The sequence below is a fragment of the Phyllosticta capitalensis genome (genome assembly GCF_038381095.1).
Source record: "Phyllosticta capitalensis strain CBS 128856 chromosome Unknown BKA78scaffold_3, whole genome shotgun sequence".
Classification (NCBI taxonomy): Eukaryota; Fungi; Ascomycota; class Dothideomycetes; order Botryosphaeriales; family Phyllostictaceae; genus Phyllosticta; species Phyllosticta capitalensis.
In genome coordinates this window covers 1,775,141-1,801,229 of record NW_027117441.1, presented here as the reverse complement: position 1 = coordinate 1,801,229, position 26,089 = coordinate 1,775,141, and the positions used below count along the sequence as shown (strand labels likewise).

The following is a 26,089-nucleotide window of genomic DNA, read 5'->3' as shown; positions in this document are numbered from 1 at the left end:
ATCGCTCCTGACAGGCACCTGCGACTGAGGATTGTTGACTACGCATCATCGGCATTCATACCGTACCTTGAAGTGGCTGGACTGCCACGCGCAGTACATTCCTCGAACGATGCCATGTGCTTTGACGATTGAGCAATGACGACGAGCAAATTCTCCCAGCCTGCTGACATGGGGCAGTCGTTTCAACATTTTGGTCAAGATGCAGTCACACCCGTCACCCTCTCGTGGTGTCTCACATGGTCGCACACCACTTGCGCTGTAATTATGCAGAGGAGCTAGGCGAATAGGAATCAGAGAGGAAACCAGCAGCCGTTTCCGTGACCATCTACATCTTGGCCCGACCATCACCATCTCTATCAATCCAGAGCATCCCTTTACTCGCCGTCGTCCTATCTTGCAACTTTGACTCGACGCTTTTGCCGATTCGGTCGAGCACCCTCACTTTTGGAATTGCCCTGCAAGGACGTCTTTCTCAACGCTCCCAACCAAATGGATAATGAGAAAAGTTTGCCTCACCGCTGTGGACTCCCGTGTTGGATCATGGTCAAATCACCGTGATCCGTCTGTATGACCGTGCAAAGGTGGCAAGAGACTTATAAGATGGATCCACCGGGGCAAGTAGGATTCTCCATCCGACCACGACGTCCCTCTTTGACCTCAGTGTCTTGTCACTCTTTAATCTAATAATGATACGCCATCTTTTTGTATTGTTTAATGTCGCTCACTATGGCTTTTCTCTCCAACCACGCCAAGTCCGGAGTGTCAGTTGTGAGGACCAAGACTTTTGCGCCATCCAGGTCAGCGACATGCCTAGTGCTGCCATTTCAACCGATTGCTCCAGCTTCATGACCGACACTACCACTCTGGCTCCTTTGTAAGGATTCTTTGGGGGTTGAAGACGAAGACTTTAGGCGATGCTGACGACAGTCTTAGAACAGAGACAACTTTCGTTACAACAACCATCTCACCCGCTGAGCTTTTGCTCCGACAGCTGCGTGCTTCGCAAAATGGTCTCGAGTTAGTCAAAGCAGACTCGGTTCCCTCGTATGCTTGGCCTTGCGATGTCGAGCGTTACGCAGAAGTCTGCTCTTGCATGGGGCATCCAGCCGCGACTATTACCGAACTTGCCTGGGTCAGTTTCTCGAAAAATTGTTTGCGGCGTTCGCCTCTGACCCTTTTGATCCAGACTGCAATTGAGACCATCACAATGACGAGGACTCAGACGCTGAGCGGCTCTCCCGTCTTTCAGAATCTGACCAGATCCCTTGCTTCGTCCTGGCAAGTGAGCATTGGCCCAGCAGCCTCAAACACGGCGACCGCTTCGGGCAGTTCGTCTGTCCTGTCTTCCGCGCCTTCGTCAAATCGTCGCCCTTCGTATGCGCCTCCTCTCACTTTGAGCGCAACAAGCGCCACTTCCAGCAGCTCCTGGCTGAGCACTGGAAGCAGTCCCTCCTTGACGCCATCAATGTCGAGGTCTAATTATACCGCTCCCCTCGCCACGGGGAGCAGCAATTCTCTTGCACCATTGATTTCTACGCCTAATAATACCCTCTCCAGCTCCCTCGCTACTGGATTCTCTTCAATAATTCACACCACGATTGAAATCAACGTGACGAGCACCAGGTTCTCGACATTGATTCTCAGCACTGGATCCTCCAAGTGCCACACTCTTTCAAAAAACTCTACATTCGCTTCTTCCGGCATGGGGGTCTATCACTCAAAGAGTTCTCATGCATGGTGGCCGACTTCGACAGCTGCTGTCTCGTCGGGCGTCTCTCCCAGTCCTTCAATCAATGCCACGTCCCCTTTGGCGACGACAACACCATCTCTGTCTTTCGTTTTCCCGTCCTCAAATGGGAGCTTTTCAAGCTTGTCTAGCCCAACGTCTTTGCCAAACACTCTTCCCCTGACGCTCAATCTGACCACCACGTTTGAGATTACAATAAACGTCTCTGCTACTACCACCCACCCGAGCTCGACTGGCATCCAAGTCATTACAGTCACGGAAAGCGTCTTGACGCAGACGACGACCATCACAGCGACCCGCACGCCAAGCACCAGCGCCATTGTGAGCTCATCGATTCCGGGCGCAAACCGCACCGGCACGGCCGCCACATCGTCAGCTCCCACTGCCCTTCCGCCCTTTACCAATTCGACGTCCGGTACGTTTCCGACTGCCACACCACTTACGACGCAGACTCCGGCAGTCTCGTCCAACATCACGACAGGAGTCAACGCGACGATGCCATTGCCGACCGGCAGCAGAAACTCAACCTCGCTGCCCCTTTTCAACGTCACTGCATCAGCATCGGCGTCGCCGTTGGCCCCCTCGAGCAATGCTACCAGATTCTCCTTGACGGGGACTGCGCCCATACCCTCGCTCAATTCCACGACGAGTCCTGCAGCCACTTCGCTGCCATTTTCGAATTCGACAACCCCATTCAATACGCCCTTTGCCAATGCCACGGCCTCTGTCCCTCTTTCGGGCGTCTCGCCTACACCCTCATTTAATTCTACGTTGCCAGGCACGGCTCCGCCCGTCACCTCCGCCATAAACACCACAACAGTCCCTCTCTCGGGTGTTTCACCAACAGCCTCATTCAACTCGACCTCGTTGCTAGGCACTGCTCCGCCAGTCTCTACCAATATCACTGCCTCTGTCGCTTTGCCTTCGTTGAGCGTCAATGCAACGAGCTCGAGCTCTTCTTTCTCTGGCTTGCAACCAACGCCTTCGCTCAATTCGACAACACCGCCGCTCATCTCCTCGTCTCTTTTCTCGTCCTCGTCATACCCGCACATCTTTACGCCTACGCCGTCGTCTGGGTTTCCCGTCGTGTCGGTAAACAGTACCACCAGTATCACACTCACGACTCCGAGTCTCACGGCTTCAACATCCTCGGCGCTGGCATCGAACACCACTACATCGACGCTGCTTTCGTCATCGACCATGGGCAACAGCTCCAGCAGCAGCAGTAGTACCACCACCACGACTTCCGCTGTGCCGACAACAACCTCTTCCTCATCCTCATCAACGCTCTCAACATCAACACTCACCGCATCCTACACCACCGGCGCCAACACAACAACCACGTCCCTCCTCACCACAACCTCGTCCTCAACATCCACATCAACCTCGACAACGCCCACCCTCCTCCCCACACCCCCGTCCCTGCACTGCCCCACCACCAGCAGCTGCCGGCACTACACGCCCTGCAACCTCTCCACGTCCTCCTCCTGCATCTGCGCCAGCAGCAGCAACGGCACCGGCTTCTGCCTCGACAGCGCCATCTCGTGCGTCGGCCTGTCGGCCTGCACCCACGACGCCGACTGCGCGGGCGGCGGCGCGCGCAAGGGCGGCCGCGAGGCCGGCGACTGGCTGTGCGCCATCGGCACGTGCTGCGACAGCCCGAACGTGTGCGTGCGCGCCGACATCTGTGGGGGCGGTGCGAGTGCTGCGGGTAAGGGGAAAAGGGGTGTTGCGGGGAGGAGTTTGGGCAGGGGGTTTGGGCTTGGTGCCGGGTGGTGGGGGGGCGAGGGGGGGACGGTGGGAGGGGGGTTCGTTGCTAATGCTGCGGCGGTGGGGTTTTAGATGAGTGAGAGGAGAGAGGACGGGATAGAGAGAGGGAACGGCGTTGACTTGATTTGATGGGGTGGGCGGCTCAGTCTTTTTCGTTGCTTAGCCATCTTTAATCGTAATGCTTTCATTCTGTCGAACTGAAGCCGCGCGTCCGTGTCTCTTTCTCAATGTCCCGCAGTTGGTGTTGCGATTGGTTTAGGAAGAGCTTTTCGCACCAGCACAGACGACAGGGAGGTGGATGCAAGGAAGCCGCAGCTGTCTCCCGTGTATACAGAGGAGGAGCGCTCTGGATGCGCGACGAGCATCCGTGGTCCAGACTTGGTCGTCCGTCGCTCTCCCCCTGCTGCCCCCTGACTTGTGCCCGTGTCATCTCCCATCGTCGTATGGAAAATTCATGCACGCAAACCACTCATTCATCAATCAAGATCGCACTTGCATTCATCTGAGCAACTATCAACTCGAGCCATAAATTCAAGAAACCAGGAAACCAAAATCCATCCATCAATCATCACCAATTTTTCGCCAATATGTCCATCCATCACTCATCGCAAAATATTCGCCCATCTGTCCATCCATCGCCAATTTTTGTTGATGCATCATCGTCTGCATCAAAATGCTTCCTGGAGCACGCCTCGTGCTTTCTAGCCACTCGATCAAATGAAAAAGAAGTAAGAAATTTTGATGTCCCAGTGGGACAAAACCGATGTCGTGAAATCAGAGTCCGCATAAGTTAGAGGAAAGAATGCCCCTGATGAGCATTCCGTCGAAGAAAAGTAGGAGCCCAGTCAAGGTCTTTTTGTATCGATGACGGATTCTTGGTTGAGCACATTTGATGTCCTTGACGTTTGCCATGAAAAGGACCCTATCGACTGTCGACCTTCCAAAGGGCTTTTACTGTGGAGATATAGTGGTCAGACGCAGCTCGTTGCTGCGTTAGTGCTGAGATTGAAGAGGGTTGTTACGGCAGTCGTCAAGGAATTTCCTCAGCGGACCTTCCGCAAGCTGTTTGGCAGGAAGAAGCTCTCCGCGAAGCTTCTCTCGGATCGCCTTCGCCTGTGGCGTATCATCCTCCGTCGTGGAGAAATTGGTACTGAAGACTTCATGCACATGTTCGAAAAGAGCCAGAACATCTTGAGCAAGATCCTCACTGTGCTTGCTGAACAGCTTCTTGACGTCTTTTTGTGCGCCAGTGGTGATGGCCGTGTAGGGCCCCTTGCGCGAGTTCTTGATCGTGTCATTGAACTTAGCTATGCGCCTTTTGTGGGCTCCTTTACCTTGTTGGATGTTAGCAGACGCGCATGAATAAGGGAGGTTTCAACTGACCGCTTATATCGGCGCATTCCTCATATGTCGGTGTCAAAGACTTGATGAAGTAGTTCACACGTGGGATGTATGTGTTGGTGATCTTCTCTCTGATGTCTCTGTGCAGGAATTTAGTACACGAATGCAGTTCGGTCCGTCGATTAGGTGGAGAGCTAGTGATCATCTGACGGTCAAGAGCACACATACTCCAAGTCCTGTTCAAGCTTTTCCCCAGCCTTCTCGGCAAGTTTGAATAACTCTGCCTTTGTGTGGCCCAGTGTTGAGAAGAAAGTGTCCAACACGCTTGGTCCCGCCGCACCTGCATTTTATCAGCAAACAGTCACAATCCTTAGGCCGAGAGGATTACCTTCAAGATCGGTCTTGAGTTTGTTCACAAGGATTTCAAACTCCTCGCACAGTTTCCCGGAAAGGGCTATGGATGCTTCATCACATTTTCCCAGGTCATCTTTCAAGTCTCTGACCACTGGCTTAAGCAGATCTGTATTCCAGTCAATGTCGCCGTATGCTTTGCTCTTGAAAACACCGAGTCTACGGCACACCGCTTTGTAGGTGCCTTTTTAAATGTATTAGCACTTGTGAATCAGTTTTTTTGTGTGGAGTGTCTTACCATCATTCCACTAAGAAAGAAAAAAATGTTAGTCAATTGCATGGAAATCCGCCACAAAGACCAAACTTACAGTTGCCCATTTCTCAATGTGTTTGTCCGCCGCGGACAACCACTTCTTCCGAGAGTTCTCTAGTGTGAGATGATTAGTGTTGCCACACTGCGGGAATCAAAACACGAGATGGCCATGAACATACTGAGCTTTTTCAGAAGCGACTTGACAACCTGGTTCTTCAACTCGTCATAAATTCCGCTGATGAGGGCTTGGATAATCTGGACAGATTAGCATTATCAATCGCTCCGATGGAAATTATCCTTACCTTTCTTGGAGACTTGATGATACGGTCCAAGTTCTCCATCCTTTGAAGCTTGGATTGGCTGCAGGACATCTCGACTATGGCAAGAAATTTCTGAAGCCGATATTTGCATTGATGCTCAAGGGTTTTGAACTTCCGTGAAGCTGGAAGGCGATAGAGGTGTCTTCGAAGAGCCGGAATATTGGTTTGATCGACAGTCATGCCGCCGAGAATGTTTGACTGCTTCCCCAAAACACAGTCTCGGTAGACCGTGTTGCTAACGCAAAATACTGGCAGGAAAGCGTCATCCCTCACAGCATTCCTGTACTCGGTCCTCCAGCTCTCCGCCGTCTGATTGTCGCGGAAGCCTCTCAGCATGCCATAATACTGGCATGCGAATCCTTTTTCCATAGCCCTGGTAATTCCTCGTTAGCATAACCATCTGATTTTGAGGACCAAAACCAAAAGCTTGCGATAATTCACGGATTCTCTTGGAATACTCCTCCCGCAGACGGGCTACGTCCACTCTCTCCCTCAGATCACCAAGTTCTGCCCTTGTCTTCTCCAATGCCAGCGCGATCGGGACAAGTCTGTTGCCCTCCGTGCCTGCAGGGCGTAGAGGATGATTTGGATCTACGCTGTCGCTGATTTCCTAGAGAAAGTTGTTATCGATGTACCATGATATGATTGGAGCATACTCACATCTGATTTTGTTATGACCACGATTGAACTTCCACTCTTTCCGCGCTTGAATGCGTTTTTGAGTTCCTTGTAGATTGTGTCATTGGACTCATTTCGACACATGTCCGCGACGACAATAGTGTAGTCCATCTTGCGCATGTAATCGTTGGACGTGGACACCCGAGTCTGATTTGTGTCTCCAGTCCCAGGGAGGTCGACTAGTACGATAGATTGGTCCAGCAGTGGCGAGTTCAAAAAAGTCCTGTAAAAATGAATTCAGCAATTTCAACATTGCATATACAAGTCCGTAGGCATACCTGACATGCCGGACAATCGGCCACAGGGAAGGTTGAAGCTCGCCGTCTTCAGAAAGGCGTGCACCTGATTTCATGAAAGGGTCCAGTGCTTTGGCAAGCTTGCCGGCTCCATCAGCCGAAACGATTATCTTGTTCGTTTTCATGTCAATTCCAAGTCCAGACATGTACTCTTTCAACCGCCCGCACAATGGGCCATGAAGTTTGGGGTCGTTGTGGCCCTTAAATGTCATCAGGAACGCTTCGGTGGAAGCGGTCGATTTGAAATGCTCGCAATCGGCGAACATCGATTTGAGTGCATCAATGCAAGCCTTGGAACCTTTGCTGAGCTCTCCCCAGGCGACTTCATCGTCGACATCCTTGTTCCCCTTGAAATCAAAAAAGTCAGCAAGATAGTTGATCAACATCTGTTTGCGTGTGGCTTCCGGGAGGAAGTCGATTTCTGCTTGATAGATTGCTCCGCATCCAGAGGTTGAAGCGCTGAATTCTTGCACGACTGCTGTGCAAGCCCTTATACCCTCAGACTAAAGAGCAGTCAGCTGTTTTCCAGACTTGGAAATACGGGAAAGTAGAAATACCTGGGGGGCAACATCTCCATCCAGAGCGAGGAGGGAATTTATCAAAGAAGACTTCCCCCTGCCTGTATCGCCTCGAAGTCCAATGATAACCGCATCAGGGTATGTGAAGCTGGCAAGCTCATGGGCATGTCTCCTGAGAAACTGGACGTCGGAATCGTCATCGTGCCCTTCTTCCTCCAGAATGTCTATGAAGCGTCGGTACAATCCTCCAAGGCATCTCTCAGCCTCGTGGAAAGAGGGATGGTGCACCTCCGTGTTTGGTGGCGCCTCAGAGTGGGGATTGTGTCGGGCAATGGGCTTGGATTGACCACTATGGCCGGAATCGTCCTCGTAGTATGGCACTTCAATGAGGTAGGCTACAAATGAGTAGTCAGTATTGAGCCCACAATTTACAGTCTGTCAGAGTCACCTTGTTTTCCGTTACTTTGGCTGGTTGCAATTGAAGTTGCAGAGGATGGTCTGTTCTGAAACTGAGAGTTGGTCGGATCTGGTTCGGTTTTGATTTGTGGGTTAGATGAGGCAGTGTGCAGGTGACCTGTCGGCGCCATGGGAGCTTGTGGCGCATTCCCGAGAATGCCTTGCTCTGGCCTCACCTGGGATGGGGTAGTGAATTGCTCGTTGGGGTTGAGGGAATTCCGGGCATCAGTGGACGGCTTGTGCGCCTGAGCGCCATTCCCTTGCGAAGCCCTCCAGCGTTTGAAGTCATCCATCTCTTCCGGTGAATCGAAAACGGCTGTCACCGGGCCAGGTGAAATTGCGTCCATCGACGGATGAGGTTGTTGTTCCAGATCAAGATCCATAGTTGGAGCGAGAGCTGTGATGCTTTTTGAAGATTGACGAAGAGGACCTGTACTCATCGCGTTGTTGTAGGGAGCAGCTCGACCGTAGCTCCCATCCTCAGCCATGGTGAGCAAAGGCCTACGCCAATGTTCACGTAGCTGTGTGAGGTTGAAAGCTGACGGCTTCCGAACAGTAACAACTCTTGATGGGTGAAGGGCTGGTGAAGAGATGAGGAAGACGGGAGTGTTGCAAAGAAAGGTGGTGCAGAGAGGAGGAGTGATGAAGAGGAAAGAAACGAGGAGGTGCTGATGTTTGGAGGGAGTTGTTTATGAAGACCCAGATCACAGAGCTGGTCGGGGGAAGTCGTGTCCGAAAAGGGAAGCGTGGACGCTCGAACTGCAGGTGCCCAAAGAGAGGGAAAGTGCGAAGACGCGGTTGAGCAGCGTTTTCTTGCGCGCACCTCACCTGCGCAAGCTAAGAGGACATTGAAGATCATGAGCCTCCACTCAAATCTACAGCTTCTTGTTATGTTCTTTGACTGATTTTCTTGATGAACACTGCGAGGAGAGCTAGACGTGTGCGACACCAAAGTAATGCTTGTGGTCACTCAACGTCTTTGATACCTCATCCTCCTCTTCACGACAGACATTACAATCATGCTTGCCACGGTATCACGTTTGTAGCATAGCATCGTAGAGAAATTGATAGGGAGTGATACGGAGATTGCCAACGCCATCTTCCTCTGCCCGGCCAAGTCGTACAGCGCAAAGAGGGTAGAGGCCGAAGTACAGAAGCTCCACGATTACAAGTGCTACAGCGCACGACTCGAGGACGGCAATAGGCTCGAGGCGGAGGGATGGTCTTACTCGCTACATGTAAGCCTCAGAGTCGTGAGAATGACCGAAGAAAGTTTGCATCGCTTATAGGCATTGGGCGCAAAGTACGGCGGAGGAATAGCTTTAACGGCGCCCCTCATGTCGAGACCTTCTTCAAACGGCGGTATCCGCATTCTGTTGCGCATGGCAGAGGCACATGGCAAACCAGCAAAGAGGTCATTCATGCCGCGACAACAGTGCCAAAAGCGAGCAAGACGGCGGCCGAGGAGTGGAGGCAGAGATTTGGCCAAGACACAATGCGGACAAGATGCGGGCTGGTGGGATTTTGGGGGAGATGTAGGCTAGCCGTGTCGGGCTAGGAGACGAAACCGGTAACGAATCGAAAGGCGAAGAAGTAGTGACATCAGCCGCGCAAGCAGCCTGCCAAGCTGAGTTCACTTCAGCCCAGCAAACCACGCCAGCCCCACGAACCGAGGAACCAAGGAACTACCAAACATCCTTTCAACGACGCAGGGCACGCAGGGCCCTTCCCGCGCACTCGGCCCCCTCGATTGGCCAGCCCGAAGCATCAATTGCGGGAAACTCTGTCAGATTTGTCCACAAGACACACACTATCACCACATCAGCCACCATGCCTGCTTTCTTAACCCGCCCCAGACCCCCCGGTCTTGATAATGAGACGCGTCCCCTTCTCAACTCCTCTCCTTCCTCTACTTCGCGCTCCAATCTCGCGCGTGTCGACGACGGAGAGCAATCATGGACCGTGAGCGCCCGGACAAGACTCCAGACACGGTCCACGAGGTGACGCAACAACGCTCCTCGTCTAACACGAGTCAGGACGACGATGCTCATGCCCAACATGAGCAACACCAATACCAGGACCTCAGCAGGATACAATCGCACACCTCGCACGTCGTCTATCGTGTCTATCGGCGAAGATGGTTCGGATTGGCTCAGATTGTGCTGTTGAACATTATCATCAGCTGGGATGTAAGCACCCATGGCCCTCAGTTCTTCGCGAGATAAAGAACAAGGCATTGACGAGCAACGACACAGTGGTTGACCTTCTCCCCCGTGTCCATCGATGCTGCTCAGTACTTCCAAGTGTCTGAGACGGCCATCAACTGGTTCAGCACGGCCTTCCTCTTTTCATTCCTCGCCGCCGTGCCGTAAGTAGACATCCAGCCAACCAACCACCACGGCCACCGCCACGCCCGCCCTCCTACCTATCTCAGCACCACCCGTCCGCTAACACGATCTGCAGTGTAACCATCCCCATTCTCCACCGCGGGCCCAAGCCCGCCATCATCGCCGCCTCGATCTTGCTGCTTACAGGCTCCTGGATTCGGTATGCAGGCACGCGCGCAACAGGCGGCCACTTTGGCGCCGCAATGTTTGGACAAATCCTCATGGGACTCGCGCAGCCCTTCGTCCTCTCCGCGCCGACACGCTACTCGGACCTCTGGTTCACAGAAGCCGGCCGCATCTCCGCGACGGCCGCGGCCAGTCTGGCAAACCCGCTCGGCGGCGCGCTGGGGCAGCTGGTGAATCCGTTCTTGGTCAGCAAGGCGGCAGACGTGCCAAACATGGTGCTCTTCACGGCAATTTTGTCCAGCGTGGCAGCCATACCCTCGTTCTTCATCCCCAGCGCGCCGCCCACGCCCGCTAGCGCGTCCTCTTCATTCCCGCAGACGACGCTGCGCGAGAGCCTGCGCCTGATCGCGCGCTCGCGCACCTTCTACCTCGTGCTCGCGCCGTTTGCCGTGTATGTCGGCTTCTTCAACGCCTTCGCCTCGCTGCTCAACCAGATGCTGTATCCATACGGCTTCTCCGAGACGGACGCCGGCATCTGCGGCGCATTGCTCATCTTTGTTGGGCTGATATTTGCCGCGTGCCTGTCTCCTCTCATGGACCGCCGCCATCCGAAGCCGTTCATTTTGGTCATCAAGATTCTGTGCCCCGTCGTCGTGGCTTGCTACATCGCCTTCATCTTTGCGCCGCCAACCCGCACCGACGCCGCGCCGTACATCATTGCCGCTATCTTGGGCGCGGCGTCTTTCGCGCTTGTGCCGACGGCGTTGGAATACTTGGTCGAGACGACGTGGCCGGCGTCGCCAGAGATAGGCTCGACGCTGTGCTGGGCCGGCGGGCAGCTGCTGGGCGGCATCTTCATCGTCATCATGGACGCGCTCAAGGAGCCGGGCTGCCTGAACACGGACGACTGTCAGCAAAAGGGCAAGAATAGCACGGGCTGGAAGCCGCCGGGCAGCATGTGGAAGGCGCTCATCTTCGAGGCCGTCATGGCCATCGTGGTGCTGCCCGCGCCGCTGCTTTTGGGGGTCAAGAGGCTGGGATTTGGTGATGCGAGGAGAGAGGGCAGGCTCGAGGCTGACGAGGTTGAGCGCGTGGGGGAGCGCATCGCGAGCTCGCACGGCGATGTGGTTGAAAATGCATAGATTTGGCGCATATGGATGGCGTTCCTGGCAGATGTAATTTTTCTCGTTGCTCTTGATATCCTTCTCATAGTCAAGTCATTGGACGGCGCATCCTGGGTTGTTAGATCAAGTCAACAGTCAAACGAACTTCAAAGACCTCGGAATCGAAAAGTGGTACTCATCGTGGGTCGGACAGCAGGCCGGCACCACAAACGCAAAGCATGGAGTCGTGTATGAAATATCTATGCCATTCGCAGCAGAAGTCTCTATTGACCTGCTAACACCATCTCGTAGTATACATGCTGGAATTTCGGAGGGAGGGAAAATGGAAAATGGGAAGGCTGTACAGGAACGCTTTGTCTTTTGTCGGTCGTCTATCGGATGCCCGCGAGGGGGGGCTCGAGCGTACACAGGCTTGTCGGGTCGATCTCGGATTTTTCGCCGCACCCGGTCGTCTTCGTTGAAGAAGAGGGGGTTTCCGTCGTTTGTGAGTCTCGAATTTGGCTATCGGCGAGAACGGAGGTTCGTTTACTTGAGGGCGGCGAAGAGCTTGGGGGCCGCGCACTGGTTTGCGCAGTGGACGAGGTGGAAGACTGTTTACATCATCAGTATTGCGGCGTTGCAATTGGCTCCCAGGACTCCGATTCTTTCTTCGCCAGCAGGACCACAGGCTGCTTTGGACTGTTCGGATCCCTTGTGTGTGGGTGTGCTTACACTCCTCAACGCAGTCCTCCTCTGCCTTGCCCTTCTCCTCCTCCTGCTTCTGGACGCGCTCGACGCAGTGCTCGTAGTGGTGCTTGGCCGGGGCGCATTCCTTGGAGTTGGCGCACTCTGCAATGGATGTCAGCCGCCGTCGCATACATGTCGTGGGCTTGAGACTGCCAATCGCGCTTCAATGACTTCCAGATGGAAGCCAATTGAGAGGCCCTGGTTGGCGTGCCCTCCGGGATGATTGTAGCGACTTACCCTCCTCAAGCTTGGGCTTAATGTCCTCAGGCTCCTCCTCTTCCTCCTCTTCTTCCTCGGCGGGCTCCTCCTCGGTGGCTTCCTCTTCCGCGGGCTCGTCCTTGGAGGTTTCTGTGTCCTGGCCTTAGCCTTCGTTCATCTTGAACTTTTGCATCTTTGCTTCAGCCTCCTGGGGGCTCTGATGGCCCAGTGAAGCCGGAATGAGGGTGCTCGCGCGGCCGCGAACACTCGCTATTCCTCTCTGCTCGGCCGCTCCCTCTGTTGTACGTACCCTGGTCCTGAGAGTCGTTTTCCTCGGCAGCTGGGGCCTCGGCCTCGACGGGCTGGCCGGCCAGGGTGGAGTAAACGTCGGAAAAGAAGTCTGCGAGACCCATCTTGGACGATTGGGATGCGGGTTGCCGTGAGGATCGTTGGACGGGGGTGGGCTGGTGGGCTTTGAACGGTGAGGGCGACGCTGGCTCGGGAAGAATCGTCGAGGTCGGCCGGAAGCTTTGGAAATTCGCGCTAGGCCCTTTATGTAAGCGTAATCCAAGCCAAATCACTGGCTGGCCACCACGACCGACGTCAACACCACATTTGTTTCACGGGTTTCATCAATTGCATGTGTTTACGCTCGCGGAGTGATCAAACTGCCTGAAATGGCAATGTGTCTCGATTTTGGCAAGTCTACAGCAAGATCCTGGTTCTTTCCCATGAAATCCTTTCCCATAAATGCATCAAAAGCTGTAGATTGGTATCAAGCATGAAGAGCACTAAGAATGTGCCAGGCTCATCAGTTGAATCCATTTGCGCATTCCTGATCGTCTTATTAGCGGTGTTGTCTCTGCATTAATGGCACGAATCTTACCTGCAAATCACAGAAAACAACTGCAATGCGGTATCCAGGATAGCCTCGGTCAGCAAGCAGTTGAGCGCTGCCACTACCAGGAGTCGACATAGTTCCCGTCCCAAAATGAAAGGGAGCGGGATGCTGATGGGATTGGGGTCGAGACTTTGGGCTCAAGGAAGCTCGTCGTGTTCTGATCAGCACGAGAGTTGACTGGCCGGCGGTAAGGTGGGATGATGTGTCTCTCCGATTGGGGGTTTTGGCTCGAGAAGGCCCTCGGTTTACCGATAAGTACGAGAGTCGACTGGCCGGTGGTAAGTTGGGATGTTGTATCTCTCCGTTGAGGGTTTACGGGGAAGCTCTCGGTGTACCGATCGGCATGAGATCTGACTGGCGGCGGAGCGTTGGTAGGACGTATCTTTCCGTTGATGGTTTGAGCTTGAGGAGAATCTTGGTGTACCGATCATTGCGAGAGTCGACCGACGGTGGCGAGGTGGGATGATGTCTGTATCCAATGAGGGTTGGGGCTCGAGGAGGCCCTTGGTGCACCAATCGCACGAGAGTGAACTAGCCGCGGCGGGGTTGGATGTTGTATCTCTCTGTTGAGTGTTGGACTCGAGGAAGCTTTTGTGTACCAGTCGGTGCGAGAGTTGACTGGTGGCGGTGGCGGCGAGGTGCGAGGGTGTTCCCCTCCTAACTGTCATTAGCTGGTGTTGAAGTCTGAAGGAGACGGATGGCTTACTTGAGTGTGAATCAAAATGTCTTTTTAGTTGAGAGTTGAAACTTCATGTGGATACAAGGGAGCTTCTTTGGTCGACGCGTCGCTGTCAACCGGAATGCATAGATGTCGGTGAGCTCAGCAACTTTACCCTGGGCTTCGTCGCGGTAGAGTGCGGCGACGATTTCCCACATCCTGTCTTCTCTTGGCCTGAAGTCGTTCGACCCCGAGCGCAAGACGTCCTGCTCGCTGTTGCAAGCTCTTGCAGAGCGGACATATGCCGCTTCTTCCACCTCCTGGTATGTTGGTATTAATGGAAGCTGTGGAGAGCGTGTATCTTCAAGATGGTCGTTTAAATGACTTTCAAGGCAGTTGGATGAGCCTAAAGGACGCAGAAACGGTAGATAGTTGATGCGAAGGCTTTGGACGAACGATGAGGTGGTGGTTGAGCGTCAAGGGTTTGGCCTCGATTGGCGGCGTGGAAGGTGAAAGTTCAGAGATAGACGTCCCTTCAGACCTCAAGAGCTTTGCCCGATCTTCTTGCACAGCCAGCGGGCGGCTTTTTTGGGAGAAGCTTGCAACTGTCTCGCAGAATTAGCTTATTTCGATTAGAAACCACTAGTTGGTAGTGTGGACTTACGCAAACCGACAGAGGTGGATGTTTTGCCAGAGCACATTGTCCAAGCCCACAGCGACCAGTATTTTGTCAGGACCCGACCATACAGGGCGACGAGAAGGTAGATATGTTGTTTGCACCCGGCCATACACAGCCAAACAGTTGCTCCTGGAAACTGTTAACAACCTATTGAGTGAGAGGCAAAACACGTCTGTGATGACGCTGCTGGGAGAGGGGAGGGAAGTACTCACGTTGACAGGCTAGTCCAGCACTATTTGTACAAAATTACACCGCCAGCACTCACTTGCGACCGCGCCCTTCGGCGGCGGCCAGGATCAATCTCATCTTAGGGGCCATCTCCGGTCCCACCGGCCTCGGCCTTGACCGAGCCATGTCGCGTGGAGCTGTACTCGGCGGCGACAGTGTCATGAAAGCAAGCACAGGGCTTGAGGCTCGGTTAGGCGAATTGGCAGTGGCAGGCTGGTGGGAGATCGGAGACGGCACCCTAAGAGAGGTTGATGGCGAGAGTGCTGGCGGGATGTCGGTGGAGGGAGGAGGCGACGGCTGGGCAGAGTCGTTGCGGGCCTGGTACTGAGGTAGCTCCATGCCGGAGGCCGCACTACCTTCTGTATTCCATGAAAGCTTGTCGCGGAGAGCGCGAAGGCGCTTCCGCATTCTGGACATACAGTACGTAGGCGTGTATCCGGCACAGAGCAGAGCCGTCAGTACCAAGGTCACCGCAACGACTCCGACCACAGCAATCGCAACGATCAAGGAAGATGGGATCATTTTGAGGAGATCTAAGGTAGTGAGCGCGTTTGATCTCTGCTGAGGGGGTCATGGTGGAGAACTTACGGAAGCGCTTGTGGAGCAGGTGATCTCGGTCAAAATGGTGGAGAGGAGAGGAAGAAAGGGAAGAAAGATTCGCGAGGGAAGGAAATATAAACACGCGTGTGGGCGCGCGGGCGAGCTAAGCCGTATAGGGAATATACTGGTGGTGGAGAGGAAAGAGGTAGAGGCAGGGGTGGAGGAAGGAGCGACGAGGGCTGCCTTCCCAATCGGGACGAGGCGACAAACGAGTTGAACAACAACAATGCTTCCTGCTACAATGCTATTTTCGGGCCCTTTTGAATGCAAAATGCCGACCACCTCATGGTCCCTCCATGCAAATGAGAAGTTTCCCGGCTATTTCATGCTCATCAAGCAAAGCAAGCATTCTGCTCTCCGCATTGACAACATGAGTCGCCCATGTGTACAGACCCGCTTTCCTCCATGCTATATCTACCTCGTCGACCTTTCTGAATATGGGGTCATACCGGGTGTTTGTCAAAAAATCACGCAGGGGATGCGATTCGTGCAAATTGTTGATCCAATGTCGTGTCCGCGACCATTTGGGGCCATGGGCGTTGTCCGCTGTGTCAAGTCAGCAAAGACCCTTGACAACAATGGGTCGTACTTACACAAAAACACCCAGCTCTCACAGAACCACATCATCCAGGCCTGTGCCTCCATATCCTGCTCACGAATCTTGTCTAGCGACTGCGTGTCGAAGACGGCTTTGGCCATACGCTCCCATCTCAGGAAAGCCGCTCTGTTGTCCTTTCGCAACGTCGCAAGAGCCTCGTCAAGCGTGACCCATTTCTTTTCAAGCAAAGCTCCCTCGAGCAGGTCCACGTTCTCCTTCAAAATCTTCATTTGGCCGTCCCGGTACATCTTTGCGTACCGCTGCTTGTCATTGGCGGGCGTGGGCGGGAGCGAAACGACATGTTGGTCGATGTTGTCATACTTGGTTGCAAGGACCTCGAGCAGGTCACACCTCGCAGAGAGGGTGTTCCGCCATGATGCTCGTTGGCTGTGCTGGTGCCTCTTAATCACTTCCAGAACGGTCCAAAGAGCGGGTGGGATGCCAGACTCGGTGATTTTGGGGAAATCTTCCAATTGAACTGGATAGAGACCGCCGTAAAAGTCTCTGCCTCGAACGTAATGAATCTGGCTTGGATCCCATTCACCAAGTATTTCTTCGAGCTCTTGGACTACAGGCGGAGGGAGTTGACCGAACCTGATGGCCACAACGTCGCAGGGATTATCTTGGATGCAGAAACCGTAGCCATTGAGCACTGCAATCATTAGTATCTGAGATGCCAAAGCTGCACGCAAACTTACACTCTTCGTTCCCTTTTCCACCATAATTGTTGAAAACTGGCTGGCTTTGAACAAGTGGCTCTTCCGACTTGAGTGAAAAGGAGCCCCTGTCGAAGAACCAGTTGACTTTGGTAGGGAATTTGTGGTTGAGCAAGTCTACAACGGGCAGCAGAACACGATACCGCTCGCTCGCACCGGGGTCTGACGGGAAGCATCTGGACGTGAAGATTGTTGCAGCCCACTTGTAGATTTCCCTACATTTCACGTGAGTCTCGAGTACTTGAAACAATTAATTGACATGCCTTACAATGAGAATCGACCGAAATCAAGGCCAACGTGGTCAAGGGCCGTACGGCACCGGGTGTACTCATTTGCCCATTGAACTTCTCTCTCGCGCCATGCCGCGTTGAGGTTTGTCCCACGAAGCCAGACCGTATCGCCGCCATTTCTGTCATCGAAGTACATGGGAGTCGTCATTTGTTCCGGTCTTGGCAGACAATGGATGTACGGAGCCCATAGCGAGCTGTCTCTTAAATTCCATTCTTGAATGAGAGCCAGATTTGCGCAAACCTGTTCTGGGAGTATTTCGCGCAGCTCTGGTGGAATTCGGTGGTACGAAAGTTGCAGCTTGGGAGGGCAGACGCATAGTTGAATACCACCTGGCGGAGGTTCAGGGATATCTTCTTTCGCATAGGCGTAAATGCCGCCAGCGTCGTCAAGGCGGAAGAGCACGCTAGGATGGATGCTGCCGCCGTTCTCAATGAACCACCTTAGCAGCCGCCTAATGTCTCCTTTTTTGCTCGCATCTGTCCGGCAAATGTTCTCTCTTAGCACAGTCTCTGCGGTAACCATTCTGCTTTTGGTGGCGCGGTCTTTCTGAGCCACGGACTGTGAAGCGAGAAAAAAATACGGGCCTCTGTCGGGCGGCCTCCGAGCAAAGGCAATATCAAGAAGCAGTAGGTCTTGATGTGCCGTAATTGAAGCACTCAATTGATGACAGAATATTGGCGTCGAATCGAGATACACGGCCAAAGATGCAATGGAGCGGAAAAGTTGCTGTGGTGTTCTGGATTCGCCTCGTACAGGCCATGACATCAAAGGCACGGACGCGCCTGCAGCTTTCGTTCCTGTTGACCTCCACTCCCCCCATCCCCACAACTCGACACGGACCTGCAGCTATCGACGCGTCGGCTTTGGCTTTCCCAATCAAGCAGCTCACCTCTTCCATCGTATCTCACTTCACGGCGTACCTGACTCTTGCCAGGCCGCCCCACCACCGCTCCGAGATGCTTATAACCCAGCCAGGTACAATGTTGTTGCGCGCGTCCCACAGCGCCTTCTTTCCGCCATAATGGTCCTCCGTCTGATTCTGGCCGTAGCAGCCTACCTTTCTCTCTCCGCCGCGACCCTCCACGCGCCCCGCACCTCCAGCACCTGCTCAAAACACGATCTGAGCGTCCTATCCTGCTCAGCGGAAAGCCTGACAACCGATACGTGCTGCGTCGAGTCTCCCGGCGGGCTGTTGCTGTTGACCCAGCTGTACTCTGCAACAGCTGGTGGACCGGAGGATACATGGACGCTTCACGGAATGTGGAATGACTATTGCAACGGGAGCTACCCGGCCTCTTGTGACAATTCGCGAAACTACACGGGCTTTGCTGAGATTCTGGAGGACTACGACCAGCTGAGCCTGCTCGACTACATGCGCGTGTACTGGAGAGTGCGTGAAATGAAAGATATTTGTACCGCTGAGACTAAGCTTTGCTTCCAGAATGACCCTGTGATTACCACTACAAACGGCACCGATGAGCAGCTGTGGGAGCATGAATGGGCCAAACACGGCACGTGCATGACTACAATCAGACCGTCGTGCTATGCCAATTACACCCAATACCTTGAGCTTGTCCAATTCCTCAATGAAGCGGTGCATCTCTACAAGCAACTACCAAGCCAGGACTACCTCGGGGCATGCGGCATCGTCCCCTCGAACAGCACCACGTACGCGTTGGCGGATATTGAAACCTGCTTCGTCCAAGCAACAGGCGGCTACCTGCCACATATCGGATGCAATGGAGACACCTTGAATGAGCTTTGGTACTACTACTATTTGGCGGGAAGGGTACCGCATGGAAACTATGTCCCAACCAACACCACATACTCAAGCACGTGTCCGGAAACGGGCATCGTTTATGCCCCCAAGCCAGCATCCTAGACAAACACGCAAGAATAGAAAGAGTATTTTCTGAATGCCAGCTATGTCAATCAACCCAATCACCTGAATCGGCTTCCACAAGAGCAACCTCTGCAAAGCGAATAATGGTCAACAGCGGACTGCTCGCATTGCTTTTCGATCATGTATCTACTGGTTGAATTGTTAGGTCCAGCTGATTGAGAGCCTTGATCAGATCCGCTAGTCTTCTACTGTATGCCTCAGAATAGAGCTTTCTTCAACTCTTCATCATCTTTCATTCCGTGGTAAACCTTGTCTCTATCCCATCGTCCAATACTTTCTTTAACCGCCTATTCGACACTCCCATGATGCCTCACTTGTCAAGGCTGCCAGCTGCTCCTCTTTTGCAATTCTGCACCTTTTGAAGTCCGCCTTCTGGAAGGAAGCCGCTCTTCATCTGTACGGTGCTGCCCTTGTTGACCCTTCGCGGCGGTCCACTTGTGCCTCCTGTCGTGATCCTCCGTCCGCTTCCTGCCAGAAAGCTCTTCTCGGGCTACATTCTCTCGCCATCCTCCCCCTCTTTTCTGCTCCATTTCCTCACGATGCATTTCTCTTCTAAGAAATCGGTCTTGATGCCTCTCTTTCTCGACTTCTTTTTCCCTGCGTTGTCTCGTTTCGCTTTCAGGCGGATCCGCCCGTTTGGTGGGCAAGACAGGTATCTCTGCCCTATCCAGTCCAGCAGCTTGCAGCATGGCCAGGCGCAGCCCATTCATGCCAAACAACTCGTTCCGATGCTTTCCAACGACGTGGAAAGACTTTGTCGCACTCACGCACAATACGTCTCTGATAGGCGGATTGGCAGATTCGACGAGCTCCTGTCTGGTCTGACGCAGTCGCTCGGTCCAGCCCTTGAGTGCCGGCTTCGAAGGAGCAACATTGGGCTTGACGTTCAAGCGCTTATCAACCTTGGTCATGACAATCTGATACGAGATGCCGGCCTGCTCCAGGATGCGGAAGATTTCCTCGTCGCGATTCGTCAGTCCGTGCTCGGAGCTGAGCAAGACAAAGGTCCGCCGCAGTTGCTTGCGCTTCGACAGGTACTTCAGAATCTCCTCGCCCTGCGAAGTGTCGCTGCCAAAGCCGTACCCAGGCATGTCGACGATGGCAATGCCACGGCCGGTCGATATCCACCGTTCTGGCTTCATCTTCCCATTTCGTAGCACGTTCTTAGTGCCGCCGTCAATGTTGCCGGCCAAAAAGACGTTGAGCGTCTTCGTCCTTCCTGCGCGAGGGCTCGTCACTGCAAGATCCTCTTTATCCTGTGGCTTGGAGGAGCTGGCGTAGAAGAGGGCGTTCAACAGGCTGCTTTTGCCCACGTTACTGCGGCCAATGAAGCAGAATTCGGGAATGCTGCTGTCGGGGAATTCGAGGAACTTGGCGCACGAAAAGGCGAACTTGGGTTTGTGCTGCTTGAAGAACCGACCGGCCGCCTTCAACTGGTCGTCTGGTGGTGCTTCCCCGTCTACGTAGAAGTGTGGCTCGTTGGGTCTGGGGAAGATTTCTCCAATCTCTCTCAACCCTGTGACCTGCTCTTCCGGTCTGTCCTGCTCTTCCAACATTGACACTTTCTCTTTTGAAAGCTTGCCGGGTCTACTGGGTTGACTCGAGATTGAATCTTCCCGCAACTTCTCATCATTGTCTTTCAACTGATAGGCCTCGCCGCTAGTCTCGAGTTCAGACCACTGAATGACATCGTCCTCGGCTGATTCAACCGTGTCAGCGGCCAGTAGTTCCGGTAAAGTTCGTCCTACTACTCGACCAAGTCTCCTACGTCGGCGGCGTGGTGACGAGAAGTCATCGAGTCTTCGTTGTTGCTCCTCTGGTGACCGTGTGTTTGATTGTGCTCTTTGGAAAACTATGCCATGATGTGGAATATTGAGGCTCTGTAGAATGCCTCGAGACACACGCCGAAGACATGTCGAAGATGCCCGGCCAGCTGCCTGCAACATTGCAGGACGGAGGGGGTTGTAGAAAATTGTCTATGAGCAGGTTGTCGGAGGTGATGATGCGCCGCCTCTCCTCCGCGGTCAGGTCCGCAAAATATCCGCCGCCACTGCATCAACTCCCCACCACGACCTGCCTCGTCTACCGTGCCCCAACCCAATCGAACCAGCTTCCAAGTTTTCCTTCGGCCAGCAAGTCTCAGCCTTGAGCTCCTCAACATGTCTCCACAGCTCCGCTCGCTCTACCGACGCCTCCTGCGGGAGCTGCCCTCGCGACCCGCCCAGCACGCTGCGAGCACGCGGTCCTCGCAATCGATCCTCTCGAACCCTTCACCGCTACAAAGACACATCCGCAGCACAATTCAAACGCCAACGGAGCATCAATCCGTGCGCACGCCCTCGATCGAAGAGACGGAGCAGTTTGCGCAGTACGCCAAGGCGCAGCGCATGTACATCACGCTGGTCGAACGATACAACCCGGGCGCCAACTTGACCGACGAGGAGCGCGTCAGGCTCACGGCCAGGAGGGTCGGCATGGATCTGCCGCCTGAGGTAGAGGGGTCCAAGGATTCTTGATGAGCAGGGTGGGGATCATGGATGGTAGAGGGTGCACACACAGCTTCATTCGACGGCCCGCGTCCATCCATTGCTACAAGGCATTGGGAAACATCTCAGAGTGGCATGGAATCACAATAGCGGGGAGAGCGGCATCATAGAAAAGGTCAATCGGGCTAAAGCATCTATGCGCATGAGGCGCCGAGAGTTGGGACGCAGCATGGTCAAGCCGAAGGAATCGGCCAGCTTTGCCAAAGAGGTTCAGTCTACAAGGTGGGAACTACATGGTAGAGATAGAGACGAGAGGCCACAGTCGGTAATGAAAGCGCCATGGACCATGGTAGAGAATAAGGAAATATCAAGCTCCAAGCATCTACAATCTCTGTCCAAAAGAGTAGCCACGGTAACGGTTCAAGTGCTTGGCTATGAACTAGGAAACAAAGCTCTGGTTGACACTCGATACTCGAAACTTTGAGAAGGCTGACACCGAACCCACATGCTGTGTGGGCTCAAGATCATGGGATTGCGATTCAAGACCTCGATCGCTCATCAACATGCTTCTCTACAACCTCCCGCGCCAGGCGAAATGATTATTGAAAAGCCCCCGGAGAACAGCCAAAACATCTTGAACCATGAATCTGCGACAACATGTCAGCGTTATTCGCGAAGAATTAAGCGCAAACAATGAAGAAATTTGTTTTCAGAATAAGCCCGTGTCACCGAGCATTCTCATCAATGCCAACGTGTGGCTATGTCGACCGTCGTGAGATTGAAAAAGAATCATCATGTAAAGGGAGGAGGGAAATCTTGTGTGCACGTACCTGGTCCAAGATCTGAAGACGTTTGGAGTTGAGGACCATCATTGATCCTACCGAAGCATGTTAGCCCAGGAACCTCTTTCGCAGTCTGGACAAATGCGTCGTTCGTGGGTTCAGAAAAGACAGTCTCGTCTTCGCCCGAAGGCTTGGACATATGCTTGTCATTTTGAAATGTCGTTTCATCATGTTGAATTCAGAATGCGCGTGTAGAGCGTAACGTACTCTTCGATGCAATGATTTGCTGAAGTAGGCCGGTCCTGCGACTTGTTAGAACGTGTCGATGTAGAAACCCAATCAATCAAAAAAGTTTGACCGAAAATTTCAGTTAAGCATGAATGGTATTAAAAAAAGATGTGTCTGCATGGGAAACCCCGATAAGACTCGTCATCTATAGGGTTCATCATGTCGGTTGGGCGGGAAAGAAATGTTTGTGACTTACCATTTCAGCAAGCTGTCAACGCGCGCACGTCACAGCTCAAGCGCCATGAATTGAAACAGCGTCGCTGGCCTGGGTATCATGTCTCAGCTTGCGCTCTAGCCATCGAATGAAGCGGTAGAAGAGCAGATGCGAGATCAGTGGGCGAGGTTTTCTAGGCCTGCCGCAATGGGGCATATCCGTCATGCTGTTCGGAGCCCAGTGCCATTCATCATGCGAAGTGGAGTGAAACAGCTCGAGGGGCGAGGTCGTACCATGATCAGACTTGCAGCACTGAGATCTAAGAGCTGTTAGCAGCTGGTCCAAAAGTGCAATGAACGACAAGGCGCGGTTGGAAAGCTTGTTCAGAAACAGCCATTTGTTGTACTTCTAGAGCCTGAGGCTTCAGACGGTAATTTCCAGCGTGTAAAACACGAGTGATCATCTTGTGGGCTTGTGGGAGGTGTGTGGGATGAGGAACGTACGTTGACGGTAAAACGGTGAGCAAAGGTTGCGAGTTCGGAGGCGTGGTCATCTACTTTGCAATCATTAGCTACATTCGCAAGGTTGCTGAATGAAGGTGGTGTTGCTGAGGCTTCTCAGACTGACGTGCAAGCAAGTACGAGTTTCATTTCTCGTTAGAGATCAAAGACTCTAGTTTGTATGCGGTTGCTATTCATCATAGAAGCGGGGAGGAGTGAGGGGACAAAAGCTTACCTGGAGCGCCAGCGCCGAGATCAACCACTCAGCCGCCCAATTTCATCGTGGGCGACGGTGGTTGTGGTGAGAGAGGGATGTTGGTGGTTTGGTGGTGGAGAGTACAAAGTTCTGCGACGAGCTGGAGGAAGTTTTGCAGCCCAGGCGGCCTCGCTTAGCGGAAAATCGTCGCCAAGTCGCAGGCCCCGGGCCGAAGCCGACCGGCCGCCGCCCGCCCCAGACTCCACCCGGTTGACCTTCCTTGGATGACGTGCCTGGAGAAAGACCTGGGCGTGGGTGGTTACTGATCAGGCCTGCGACTCAACACCACGAGCTTGGTCATGGCCACCGTCATCGCCAGGCTTCCAGCTCGTCAACGCCTCCTCTGAGTTTTCTCTCTCCTTTGTCATCAGCCCTGCGCAAGGACTCCAGGACAGGCAGGCTACAGTCCCTGCAGCAGCTTGCAATCGCTCTTCGGCGAAATATCATCGCGAGGGAGCTCCTGACTCCATCCCTGAACATCCTGCACAGCCAGAAGCAGCTCAAACCTCGCCGAACGACTGCCGACACGGACGATGTTGAATATTCGCTCAAACGCGCAAGCAACGTCTGGACCCGAACTCGGGGATGATACGGGAGTGTATTTTTCCAGGAACCGCCGCACCATGACCGCGCGCCGTACCGGTCCAGCTTTTTCGAGTTCTCGTGACGGGCGGCAAGCGCTCCCAGTTCTAGACTTGAGTCCTGAGTCTTCCGGCTGTCCAGCCCGACGGTCGTGGTCAAGCGGGAGATGTCGGGAGCTGGAGCGCATGTGGCGGCTGAGCTTCCCAAGCTCGAAGCTCAACGCGACCCCGCGTGCCCGCCTCCGCTGCCCCTCACCCTTTCACTCGCGGATCAGGAATTGCAGCGTCATGGAGGTTGCGCGTTTCATGGAGCGCCCGTCCTGGGATTCAACGTATATATAGGCCCTCTGGCCCTGGCCAAGTCCAAAACCAGTCTGCGCGCTTCCAGAATCAATTCATCGTGACATCAATTGAAGATCTTTGGGACCCGTTGTTTCCCACTGTTGCCGAGGAGGAGCGACCCAACCACGAGCCCTAAATCCTGGACCGAGCTACTCTCCGCGATCCCGACCCCAGCTGTACCCACTCCATTACTTCATATTGCCTTCCAGCTTCGACGGGAGCTTTGCCTACTTCTTAAGCTCTCCCGCTCCGTCGACCCGTCTCCATCCCACCATTTTCCTTTGATACCCCCCAAAACCTCTAGCTTTCACACCTCGACTCCACGCATCCACAATGGCTTCAAACGGCGACGCTGCTGGTCCTGTTGGACAAGAGAAAATCAACACCGACATCATCACCATTACCAGATTCTTGACTGAAGAGCAAGTCAAGGTCAAGGAAGCGACTGGAGACTTTACGTGCGGAACCCCCTTCCCGACTTCATCTGCCACAAACTGACGTCTGCGCAGCCTCCTCTGTCACGCCCTGCAGTTTGCTTTCAAGAGTATTTCCTACTACATCCGGAGAGCCTCCCTGATCAACGTGGGCACATTCTCCTACCTTACGCAGGCAGTCGGCTTACACTTTTCCAGCTTTCTGGTTTGGCAGGATCCTCGAATACGACTGGCGATGAGCAAAAGAAGCTCGATGTTATCGGAAACGACATCTTCATCTCGGCCATGAAGAGCAGCGGCAAGGTCAGAATACTTGTGTCCGAGGAGGAAGAGGAGGCGATTGCTTTCGACGAGCACCCAGACGCAAGATACGCGGTTGCGTGCGATCCCATCGATGGATCCTCCAACCTGGACGCCGGTGTATCAGTTGGAACCATTTTCGGAATCTTCAGGCTTCCCGAGGGCGCAAAGGGTGTCAAGGAAGACATGCTGCTGCCAGGAACTGAGCTTGTCGCCAGTGGATTCACCATGTATGGCGCATCGGCACAGCTGGTCATGACCATGAAGGGCGGTGGTGTCAACGGCTTCACCCTCGACAGCTCCCTTGGCGAGTTTATCCTCACGCACCCCAACATGCGGATTCCGAAGACGCGCGCCATCTATTCGGTCAACGAAGGCAACAGCTTGTATTGGGAGGAGCCTGTCAAGGAGTACATTGACAGTCTGAAGCACCCAGTGACGGAGGGCGGCAAGCCCTACAGCGCCAGATACATTGGATCCATGGTAGCAGACGCCTACCGAACGCTGCTTTATGGAGGTATTTTCGCGTATCCGGCCGACAAGAAGAGCCCCAAGGGCAAACTGCGGATCTTGTACGAATGCGGTCCCATGGCCCAGGTTTTCGAGAATGGTAAGCTTTCCGCCTGCTCGCTGTGGGTTTCGAGTACTGACGATCATCAGCCGGCGGACAAGCTGTGAACAGCAAGATGGAGCGGATGCTCGGCGTCGTCCCGCAACACATCCACGACCGGTCAGGTATCTTCATGGGTAGTTATGACGAGGTCCAGAAGGTCATTGATATCCACAAGAAGCACGGATACCTCAAATAGGTGGAGATGATTTGAGACTGCTTCTTCTTGTTTGCATTTTATGACTGGCGTAAAGCAAATTGCCATGCTGGGCTGGGAAACGGTGGGATCTGTAGCTGAATAATGTCATATCCACGTGAACGTCGGAATGTGATCGCAAAGAGGCAGTCGTGATTCCATTCTCTGCATCCCCATCAGCCCACGGCCTGCATGTGCAGAAGTTCGGGGAACGAGTGGAGGGGTTTATCTTGCC

At 53.7% G+C, this 26,089-nt stretch overlaps 11 protein-coding genes across 11 annotated transcripts; 5 read left to right on the top strand and 6 right to left on the bottom strand.

Moving 5' to 3' along the window:
- Positions 1 to 806: 806 nt before the first annotated feature.
- BKA78DRAFT_351097 (uncharacterized protein) lies at positions 807 to 1,479 on the top strand (the record flags this gene model as incomplete). Its single annotated transcript, XM_066891101.1, has 4 exons — positions 807 to 874; positions 934 to 1,132; positions 1,187 to 1,282; positions 1,330 to 1,479. The coding sequence occupies 4 exons, from the start codon at positions 807 to 809 to the stop codon at positions 1,477 to 1,479; spliced, it is 513 nt and encodes a 170-aa protein (XP_066746671.1).
- Positions 1,480 to 4,510: 3,031 nt separating this feature from the next.
- On the bottom strand, positions 4,511 to 8,278 carry BKA78DRAFT_351095 (uncharacterized protein; the record flags this gene model as incomplete). The annotated part of the gene is made up of 13 exons (XM_066891100.1): positions 4,511 to 4,851; positions 4,901 to 4,998; positions 5,087 to 5,198; positions 5,247 to 5,453; positions 5,508 to 5,517; positions 5,578 to 5,636; positions 5,702 to 5,777; positions 5,825 to 6,215; positions 6,301 to 6,452; positions 6,503 to 6,743; positions 6,799 to 7,319; positions 7,374 to 7,729; positions 7,783 to 8,278. 13 exons carry the CDS (start codon positions 8,276 to 8,278, stop codon positions 4,511 to 4,513), a joined length of 3,060 nt encoding a protein of 1,019 aa, XP_066746670.1.
- A 1,467-nt stretch (positions 8,279 to 9,745) lies between these two features.
- On the top strand, positions 9,746 to 11,445 carry BKA78DRAFT_351094 (major facilitator superfamily domain-containing protein; the record flags this gene model as incomplete). The annotated part of the gene is made up of 3 exons (XM_066891099.1): positions 9,746 to 9,979; positions 10,046 to 10,158; positions 10,254 to 11,445. The coding sequence occupies 3 exons, from the start codon at positions 9,746 to 9,748 to the stop codon at positions 11,443 to 11,445; spliced, it is 1,539 nt and encodes a 512-aa protein (XP_066746669.1).
- A 507-nt stretch (positions 11,446 to 11,952) lies between these two features.
- Positions 11,953 to 12,764, bottom strand: BKA78DRAFT_293774 (ubiquinol-cytochrome C reductase hinge protein-domain-containing protein; the record flags this gene model as incomplete). Its single annotated transcript, XM_066886252.1, has 4 exons — positions 11,953 to 12,017; positions 12,139 to 12,255; positions 12,391 to 12,501; positions 12,662 to 12,764. The coding sequence occupies 4 exons, from the start codon at positions 12,762 to 12,764 to the stop codon at positions 11,953 to 11,955; spliced, it is 396 nt and encodes a 131-aa protein (XP_066746668.1).
- Positions 12,765 to 13,316: 552 nt separating this feature from the next.
- Positions 13,317 to 13,991, bottom strand: BKA78DRAFT_101626 (uncharacterized protein). Its single transcript, XM_066882083.1, has one exon. The coding sequence runs from the start codon at positions 13,918 to 13,920 to the stop codon at positions 13,498 to 13,500; it is 423 nt and encodes a 140-aa protein (XP_066746667.1). The 5' UTR covers positions 13,921 to 13,991; the 3' UTR covers positions 13,317 to 13,497.
- An 859-nt stretch (positions 13,992 to 14,850) lies between these two features.
- Positions 14,851 to 15,339, bottom strand: BKA78DRAFT_293773 (uncharacterized protein; the record flags this gene model as incomplete). Its single annotated transcript, XM_066886251.1, has 1 exon — positions 14,851 to 15,339. One exon carries the CDS (start codon positions 15,337 to 15,339, stop codon positions 14,851 to 14,853), a length of 489 nt encoding a protein of 162 aa, XP_066746666.1.
- Positions 15,340 to 15,700: 361 nt separating this feature from the next.
- Positions 15,701 to 17,544, bottom strand: BKA78DRAFT_293772 (uncharacterized protein; the record flags this gene model as incomplete). Its single annotated transcript, XM_066886250.1, has 4 exons — positions 15,701 to 15,963; positions 16,011 to 16,667; positions 16,714 to 16,946; positions 17,000 to 17,544. 4 exons carry the CDS (start codon positions 17,542 to 17,544, stop codon positions 15,701 to 15,703), a joined length of 1,698 nt encoding a protein of 565 aa, XP_066746665.1.
- Positions 17,545 to 18,043: 499 nt separating this feature from the next.
- On the top strand, positions 18,044 to 18,904 carry BKA78DRAFT_248828 (putative ribonuclease T2; the record flags this gene model as incomplete). The annotated part of the gene is made up of 2 exons (XM_066884425.1): positions 18,044 to 18,412; positions 18,452 to 18,904. The coding sequence occupies 2 exons, from the start codon at positions 18,044 to 18,046 to the stop codon at positions 18,902 to 18,904; spliced, it is 822 nt and encodes a 273-aa protein (XP_066746664.1).
- A 338-nt stretch (positions 18,905 to 19,242) lies between these two features.
- Positions 19,243 to 20,481, bottom strand: BKA78DRAFT_293770 (P-loop containing nucleoside triphosphate hydrolase protein; the record flags this gene model as incomplete). Its single annotated transcript, XM_066886249.1, has 1 exon — positions 19,243 to 20,481. The coding sequence occupies one exon, from the start codon at positions 20,479 to 20,481 to the stop codon at positions 19,243 to 19,245; it is 1,239 nt and encodes a 412-aa protein (XP_066746663.1).
- A 493-nt stretch (positions 20,482 to 20,974) lies between these two features.
- BKA78DRAFT_101565 (uncharacterized protein) lies at positions 20,975 to 21,524 on the top strand. Its single transcript, XM_066882082.1, has one exon. The coding sequence runs from the start codon at positions 21,085 to 21,087 to the stop codon at positions 21,439 to 21,441; it is 357 nt and encodes a 118-aa protein (XP_066746662.1). The 5' UTR covers positions 20,975 to 21,084; the 3' UTR covers positions 21,442 to 21,524.
- A 3,123-nt stretch (positions 21,525 to 24,647) lies between these two features.
- Positions 24,648 to 25,857, top strand: BKA78DRAFT_330523 (fructose-1,6-bisphosphatase; the record flags this gene model as incomplete). The annotated part of the gene is made up of 4 exons (XM_066889785.1): positions 24,648 to 24,772; positions 24,824 to 24,896; positions 24,947 to 25,658; positions 25,709 to 25,857. 4 exons carry the CDS (start codon positions 24,648 to 24,650, stop codon positions 25,855 to 25,857), a joined length of 1,059 nt encoding a protein of 352 aa, XP_066746661.1.
- Between the last annotated feature and the right edge of the window lie 232 nt (positions 25,858 to 26,089).